General features: G+C 35.7%; 1 protein-coding gene across 1 annotated transcript; it reads right to left on the reverse strand.

Moving 5' to 3' along the window:
* Positions 1-936: 936 nt before the first annotated feature.
* Positions 937-8,379, reverse strand: LOC127117913 (protein argonaute 4). Its single transcript, XM_051048042.1, has 23 exons — positions 8,189-8,379; positions 7,126-7,353; positions 6,825-7,030; positions 6,515-6,739; positions 6,292-6,428; positions 6,107-6,204; positions 5,898-5,995; positions 5,596-5,755; positions 5,330-5,446; positions 5,145-5,252; positions 4,246-4,308; positions 4,048-4,161; positions 3,805-3,970; positions 3,582-3,694; positions 3,356-3,493; positions 3,086-3,219; positions 2,907-2,972; positions 2,684-2,747; positions 2,496-2,607; positions 2,328-2,401; positions 1,563-1,657; positions 1,442-1,473; positions 937-1,364 (listed from the first exon to the last, which is right to left on the reverse strand). The coding sequence occupies exons 2-23, from the start codon at positions 7,348-7,350 to the stop codon at positions 1,201-1,203; spliced, it is 2,709 nt and encodes a 902-aa protein (XP_050903999.1). The 5' UTR covers positions 7,351-7,353; positions 8,189-8,379; the 3' UTR covers positions 937-1,200.
* Between the last annotated feature and the right edge of the window lie 812 nt (positions 8,380-9,191).

Raw genomic sequence — 9,191 nt, forward strand, 5'->3', positions numbered from 1 at the left:
CCAACAACCTTTCCAACCTTTCCTCGACGCATCGTTCACACCCATGTCTCCCTTCAACCGTCTCGGTCGCCCATTAATGAGTCAACCACATCCCAACTTCTCTGTCATGGATCATGAGCTCAGTTACGATCGTACATCATCGATGCATACTGAAGACTATGTCGACTTGTCTAACTACCTCAACAGACCTTCTTTTGTAGTTGGCAGTGACGCTCCTGACCCCTCAGATGCTCAAACACCGGTACAGAATCGCCAATATGGATTAGGACCACAGGTTAGGGTAGCTAGAGGATGTGGTGCGACCGGAGATCGGTTAGATGATCCCGATCATCATCATTAGATTTCTTTGTTTAAACGACAAATTTTATTAATATAAAAAAAAAAGCATTTTAGAAGGAGTCTTCAATTGAATTGACGCCTCCTCTTAAACCCTACATGCCCTAACCGGTCCAATTGACGCCTCCATTCAATTTTTAAGAAAAGTCTCCAACCATTAGGTTTCTTTGTTTAAACGGCAAATTTTATTAATATCAAAAAAAATTGCATTTTAGGAGTCTTCAATTAAATTGACGCCTCCTCCTAAAACCTACATGCCCTAGCCAATCCAATTGACGTCTCCATTTAATTTTTAAGAAAAGTCTCCAATTCAATTGACGATTCCTCCTAAAAATGGAATAGTTTAGAAAAAAATTTAAAACCAGAAAACACAAGCAAATAATAATTTCCTAGCGTTTGCATACAAATAAGGGGTTCCTTGATATTGGTTCTTAATTGGTTCTTAAGAATATATTTAGTTTATTCGAAATAAAGTTCATATAAATTGAATACGAATGTCACAATTACGAAGCTCCTTGATGTTCTATTTCTTAAGCATAGTATTTAGTAAATAATCGAAATAAAATTAAAACTTTAAGAATGGCTCAGAAGAAAACCGAATACCAAAATATAATAATATTCACATTCATAAAACTATCTGACAAGAACGCGCCACATGTGAAAGCATTTTGTTCAGCTAACGCTTAATATTCACATTCATTCAAACTAGATGATAGTTACACATGAGCGAAGGCATGTGTCAGTAAAAAGTCAAGACACCGAACCTTTCATCAAAGGTTTCCAAAAGGCATCAACAAAGTTAGGAGTAAAAGAAAATAAGTCTTGTGGAAAGAGAACTAGTTTGGATCATAACTCTTGATAATATCAAACAAAAAACATGGAATTGCAGACATTCTCTCGTAACTTTGGAAGCTGTGGAACAGGAGAACCGTTTGCACCGGGAACGGATGCTGTTTCGGATCTATCCTCAAACTTCATGAACTGTCCAACTTGTGAAGCAGCCAAGTGAGCATAGCAGATTGGAGCAACTGCATACAACATTTTACTAATCAGAACCTAGTACTCAAATGACGAACAAAAATATATAACTCCTGATAGAACTTACCAACAGATATGGCAGTGGTGCTTCTCTGATAACTGTAGTCATAAAACAAACAATATCAGTGGATAAATTTCATTGCTTATCAGAATCTCAGAAACCTAAAACATATATGTAGATAGCTTACACATAGGAGAGAGAGTGCACAAGCTCTTGTAGATCATCGGGAGAAAAGCCAATCTCATCCAACAGAACATGATAATGTGTTGGCCTGCTGGTTCCCTGAAAACAGATTGTGAAAGCAACCATAAAGGATTACAAGTTATACAACCATGACACAATACAATAATTAACACAATAGGTACCAAATCATTAAAAAAAATAATATAAACCAGGCCAAGAATCTGTTGGTAATGTAATGGTGAACAAAAGATGAAAATGATCTGAGCGTATAGAAACAGTCAAAAAGTGACAATCATGCAGGTTCAAACTCCTCCACATAAATCAGAGTAAAGAGCATGCATAACTTAAAGAAACATTCGGTATTGGTGAACAAAAGATGAAAATGATCTAAGTGTCATATAGAAACAGTCAGTGACAACCATGCAAGTTCAAAGTAGAGTAAAGGGCATGCATAACTTAAAGAAACATTCGGTATTGGTGAACAAAAGATGAAAATGATCTAAGTGTCATATAGAAACAGTCAGTGACAACCATGCAAGTTCAAAGTCCTCGACATAAATCAGAGTAAAGGGTAATGCATAACTTAAAGAAACATCCGGTATTGTTGAATAATAGATGAAAATGATCTAAGCATCATATAGAATCAGTCAAAAACAAGTGACAATCATGATGAAAATGATCTAAGCATCATATAGAATCAGTCAAAAAGTGACAATCATGCAACTTAAAACTCTACATAAATGAACAGTCAAAAAGAGTTGATACTCACTATCATTCCTGCATGAGCACACATATAGAAATCATAATTCCTAGGATGACAAATTTTGTTGTCCACAACAGTCCCTGAAAAAACGATAAGAGATTGTTAACTATACATGAAACCAATGCTTTATATAAAATAATGGAACCGTGACAAATTTCAGAACAAGCCGCTTACCAGCCGGCACATTGTCTGGAGCTCCAGGTTGGAAGAATTTTGTGTGATGATTCTTTTGAGCAACAATAACAGTAAACTTGGGGTTCCAAGTATCATCAAGAAATTTACATGCCTAAAATTTAAGAGAGAGGGATTATTCAAATAAAAAACAACTCATATTTAAGTATATATTTGATCAATTAAAGAACCTCAATGATTTGGCTGAGTTCAATATTCAGGACTTGGTTGAACTGAGACTCACTGACACCATCCCTACATTAATCAACAAAAAGAACCAGTTCAGTAGAATACAACAGAAGGGTCGCAAAACAACAATAACAAATTATCTTGGCATGAAAACAAGAAAAGTACCATAAAAATTGTAAAACACCAAAGAAAATTAATGGTATACGCTTGGGAAAGAAAGCTAACCTGAAAATGATAATATTGTCCGGTTTTCTGTTCCCAGAACTTGTATAGAAATCAATCAGTAGTTCCCTGCACATCATAAAACCAATTCTTAATATACTCAGACATCATCTCAAGTAGTCGAATGATCTATCAATGGTGCAGAATTCAAGAGGAAAACTTTGAATCAAAAATAATTAAACCTTATAATTCCTTCATCCTCCTTCTTATCAGGCACTGGCTTGAACAAATTGTCAATCATTTCAACCTTAGATCCCTGAGTTCGGACACATGCCCTATATTTAGATATTAGAGGCCATTGTCTCGAGCTCACGACCTACATAATTAGGCATTGAAGTAGGAAAAATCATTAAAAGAAATAGACAACTGTGAAATTTAGACCAAGAATATGAAGGAATGAAGAATATTTTTATGAGTGGACCACAATAATAAAATAAAATTAAAATTATTACCGCGGCAATAGATGGAATGTCAGATTGACCAGGTGAACCATGAGAAACATCCATGCCCAAAATTAGAGTAGGTGCTTTAGATACAATTGGGATGGATGGAGAATGTTCAACCCCTAACAGAGAATTCATCCCACCAAGCTACAAAGGAATAAAAACATTCAATTGTTGGACGAAGGACGTGGCTAATGACAAGTTTCAAAAGAAATTAGTGCAAAAATAAATATACCTTCGCATTGATCTTCAGTAAAACATTGGTCAGGTACTGGTCGTTTACCCTAGAGGGTGCTATGCACTGAGTTATAATTCCAAACTCGGCAAGATTCTTCTTCTTCCATGGACCTTTTAACATATAACAATTGCTTTAAATTAATAAGTTAAGGGCACTTAACAGTTACTTTAAATTAAAAATAATAAGTAAAGGAAACATGGAAATATTTCAAAAAACCAACCATAAAGTTCAGAGTTCTTCCTTTCAGGAAGAAGACAGAGGAGAAAGAGAGGAGGCTCGGGAAGTTTAGACTGAATGATCTCAAACATTTTCTCAACACGTACAACAGGTGGGGAACGCCTAAAGGTGTTTTGCTCTTCACATACATCAAAAGGAGGTTCAACTTGCTGCCAATAGCAGCAAACAAGAAAGAATAAGTCACTCATTTTAAGAATGTCAGTAAATAAGTTGCAATAGAACTTACAATTCCTTTCATTCTTCCGCACTTAATCAGATCCCTCACAAGTCCTTGCACATCACAACGAGCAGAAAAGTTAACCACAGCCCACTTCGTTATTTTGGCTGGTTGTACAATTTTCTGAGAACATCATTGAATCATTAGGGAGAAAGGTTTAGGAATATCAGAATAATAAAAAATTAAGCGTAGATTTTACTTGAATACCTTGTTATTGAAATTCCATCTCCCGTTTCTGGGATTGAAATCTTCCCCATTTCCAAACTTCAGCTGAAAAACAAATACAGAACAGATTTTAAACAGCTATATAGATTAAAAGATGATAACAAGTCAGGTGGCATCAGTAATAACAAGTCAGGTGGCATCGGTAATAGCAAGTCATCTCTCAACTAAATGGACTTTAAGTCAGGTGGCATCAGTAATAACAAGTCATCTCTCAACTAAATGGAATTTCGTTATTAAAAAATGTAAAACAAATACAGAACAGATTTTAAACAGCTATATAGATTAAAAGATGATAACAAGTCAGGTGGCATCAGGAATGGCAAGTCATCTCTCAACTAAATGGACTTTCATTATTAAAAAATGTAAAACATTGGTATATCTAAAACAAGAAAACAATATATCTAAAAATAAGAGAAGATGCATTTAGTTTGTAGATGTTCTCTACAGAGAAAACAATAGATTGATATAGGTTCATCCTGACATTAAAGCAATCCAGGCAACACTTACTCAACACACTAATATTGGTGAAGCTGATGTGAATCCCAACAATTGAATGTTCTATAAGGACAAACATAAATTTCCCAAAATATCACTAAAAAATGCAGAGTGACAGTTATTTTTTTAGAGTTTCTTACAAAAATAATCAACCTTCAGCCAAGGGTTGCAATGTTGGTGAACCAATACTATTAAACAGACACAACACAATTTCTACTAAAGAAAATTAGCATATTCATGGGTAGCCCTGTAAATTCTATAAATCAAGTTAACTTCATAAAAATAGCTTTAATTGTGATCTTCAAGAGAAAGCAGACAAAAGGATAGATTGCACAAGGAACAAAAGCAAGTACGCATTTTTGAGATAACAAAGGTAAAAGATATACCCTTGGTGCCTGCAAAACTCTCCCATCCACTTGTGTGAACCCAGAAGTTATAGAAATGCCACAGTCCCTTAGCATGGGTTCAGAACCATAGTTACTGGTTCTCAGCGCCTGTAAATCAGCATATAACACAGTCAAGTGACACTTACATGACAACCAATTGCCCAATATATAGTAATGAGACTTACATCAGACAAAACCTTCATCCGTTCTTGAGGCTTCTGCCTCGACTTCTCAACAAGAGAAGACCGTTGGAGAGTGGACAGGGCTTTTGTGTACCGTTGAAGGGAAACCAATTCACAAAGCTAAGTAAAAGACATTCGATAGAGTCAACAAATTGTGAGGGAAAAAAATAAAGCACCAAATCTGCCTCATGCTTAGTTAGTCAGAATTAGCAGAGCCAAGTACTTCAACTGATGGGCTAGTACAAGAAAAAATAAAGCACCAAATCTACCTCAATTGGGACATAAGTAGGTCGTTTGGGCTTCCCAACATTAATACACGGAAGGTCAGCAGAGTACTGCAGAGTAATATTCCGTCGGTTTACGAAATAATCATAAACAGTGATCTCCTCTGACTCATCTTCACCGCCCCCTTTCTTCTTCAGAGTGAACCTACCAAAACACATCTCCATTATTAGCAAAACAGCCAAGCATACCCGTGAACTTCAAGTAACATACCCAAACATTAAGAAAGTTCATAAATGGATACCAGCGCATCAAAAGGAATCAATACATAGTGAGATAGAAAATTTACATTTGTTCCCTGCAAGGTAAGTCACTCAGCCCGGTAATCTTGTACTCTTGATTTGTAGGTCTGGTTTTGATCCTCAAATTTTTAAGAGTCCTTTTGGACTACGCAGCAAAATATACAAAGGATTAGGTCTTGGTATAGTTGAAGAACAATTGAGCATTACAATTGGTTGAAACTCAACAAACAAAGGAGTCTTCAGATCACTTGGTTACCTTAGCCCAGTCAAGAGTGAAAGGATCCCTCGCATTTTGATTTGCAATCAAAAAGTCAACAACAGGCCCGGGACGGACAATCATAGTTGTGGACACATCTAAAAAAAATAGAATGAAATAAAGAATCACAACAAAATAGTTTTCTGCAGATGAAAACATAGACAACCGAGGCATCGATAACAAACCTATGTTCAGAGAAAGTCCACTTTGAGTTGTTCTAAAGCTGGAATGCAGCCCTCGGACCCCAAGTACACCACCTCCCACATCAGTGAAATTGTTAACATCGTTGTGGAAGAAATTTTGGCGAACAAGAAGACAGCCTCTGCAACAGAATATTAGAAAAACATTACTACGGATGTAATCAAACAATAAATAAATAAATTATATTAAGTTATGAAAACCCCTCACTGTTTGGCAGCATGTTGCCTCAGTATAATATCAAGCACCCTAATGGCTTCTTGATAATTCTCCGTCTCATTGCCCCTTAAGGCATTGGCAATAGCCTGCAGAGGAATTTTGGAGGCAAAGCTGATTTCAACTTTATATGTCTTGGAACGGAAAGATTTTCGGACCCTCTTCCTATCGGCATCATTAGGACTTCCATTCGCTTCAGGGCTCCGGTTACCATTATTCCTATACAAGAAAAAGTTAAATATCAGAAAAATTAATAACCAAGAAAAACATAAAAATTCAAAAACCAACATTCACACGATTCAACCTGCTTGATGTTACATCATCAAGAACAACAGTAAACTCAAGCTTGTTCTGAGCTAGAGAACCAATAGTGAACAATGTTTTTTCACCATCGTATGCAAGGTCTTTCCCGTTCAGCTCAGAATTATAAGTTTCTTGAACTCGGTCCAGTATCTTCCTTCCAGAGCCCTTCCCCTCAACAGGACGTCCATCTTCATAAAATAGAGCAACCTGCACAAATACAGAGCAAGAGTAAACATATAACATAAGAGCAAAGGTGAAAATTATAGCAACAAATCAACTCAATCATGAAATTCAACACATACACTGTACTGGAAGAAGTATCCATCAGTGTTGGAAACATTCACTTTAAAGTGATTGGTCAGCAAAGGCAGCCTACTTCCCTTTGACCCCAGTCCACGCCTAGCCATAGGAACCCTAGTAGGACCCTTCTTCTTAACCAGTTCTTGCTCTATCTTGACTGGCTCAACATCAGATGGAACAATGGGAGGTGGAGGGGGCAAACATTCTTCATTTTCTTGTGAACCCATGGCCTGAACGGACACAGAACTATTAGCCTACTGTGCATATTTAATCATTAAACCACTATATAAACAACTAAAAATACAACTACTATAACATGCAGGTCATCTAAAAACCTAAAAACTAGCCGAGGAAAAAAAAACAAAATCTCAAAACCCTAACAAATAATTTGACTAAACATAGATATGCAAAATACACATAGCCACCTAAATACCTAATCTGAAAACCTAAAACTAGCCGAGAAAAAAACGAAATCTCAAAACCCTAACATCAAAGAGGTTTACTAAACATACGTATGCAAAATACACATACATGCAAGTCAAGTAAAATACCTAAAAGAAAAGTCAACAACAAATAACTAAAGAGAAAAACTACCATTCGCACGCGCGCAAAAATATTGATGAAAATTTCATCATAATGAGTAAACTGTAAAATCAAGCCAAGTCTAAAGCAAACAAGCTCCACATTGTTAAAACACTCGGTTTAACTTAACAAAATCAAATCAAGATAAAGTTCAACGGCTAAAACAGAGAGATCAAACAAAATAACTACGCATGCAAAGTTCATGAAAAAAATACTACAACTAAGAGAAAAACTACATCAACGACATCACATTACAGAAAACCCTAACAAATCAACAACTACGGTACTAAAAACAACGATAAAAACAGTGAAGGATCATCATACAGACAAAATATACCAAAAAAGGAAGAAAAAAATACATGAAGATTAACAAAAGAGTAAGATCATAGTAACAGATAAGCGTCAGAAACAACGGAAGCAAAGAAAAATCTGAAGAAAACTATGGAAAAGAGAAGAACGATGGAGCATTGAGAAAACCCTAACCTCGTTGAAAATTCGAATTTCAGAGAGAAAAGAGAGTGTTGGTAGTGATTACTCTCGTGCGAAATAATCGTAATGCTTCACTCCACTATTTGGATTGTATTTAAAGCGATTATTGAGAGTGTTAGTGAGTGAGTGATGTCACGCACTGCACCGGTTCGTTTCCTTGCGTCATGTTTTAGCTTACGGTGGTTCCTCTACGGTTCGTTGGGTACAGTTAGTCTGATATGATTTGATTTGTTTGTGATGGACGGACGAGATCTAATCAACGGTTGATGATAGCGGAAGAGGACACGCACGGATTACGTGATGACGGTTTTGATTTCGTTCGAGAAAAGGGATTCGTCTCAATGCGTACAAATTTATGGGGTCCATTTGTAACCACTTTTAGGTTATTAAAATTACAAATTTTAGTTAAACAAAATTAAATAAAATATTGACCCTTCGATTCTACTACATTCTAACTTCTAACGGATGTTTATGTTTAGATAAAATATTGAAAATTAAAAAATTGACTTTTCATTAGCATATTCCTGACAAATATTTGCTCGTGGATAAGACACTTGGGCAAAAAGATAATTTTCTTTTAAATGGTAATACAAGATATCTGTTTTTACCCTTTTTAAAAATAAATCTTAAAATAACACTACTTTCATAAGTTCCAAATATAACTCATTAAAATATTATTGGCGAATGCACTCTAATTTTAAGAACAAACACCCGTTAGATTGGACTCCGCACCTAGTATTATTAAGCTAATTTATAATAATTGATATTTTATATAAAAGTCGAAATCGAAAATATTAATATTAAGAACTTATTTTTGTGTGTACGGGAATATTAAGAACTTACTTTTGTGCGTACAGGAATGTGAATGGGGTGTGATTGACGGGAGTTAGGGACGGTACTCTGGACCAACCTCATGCTTGGAGCAAAACAACGCATCCAAAAAATATAGATGTGTCTTTGTGTGCATTTTTGCACAAAGAGTTGTACAGATAAGCCA

The sequence above is a fragment of the Lathyrus oleraceus genome, chromosome 2, assembly GCF_024323335.1.
Source record: "Lathyrus oleraceus cultivar Zhongwan6 chromosome 2, CAAS_Psat_ZW6_1.0, whole genome shotgun sequence".
In the NCBI taxonomy this organism is placed as follows: domain Eukaryota; kingdom Viridiplantae; phylum Streptophyta; class Magnoliopsida; order Fabales; family Fabaceae; genus Lathyrus; species Lathyrus oleraceus.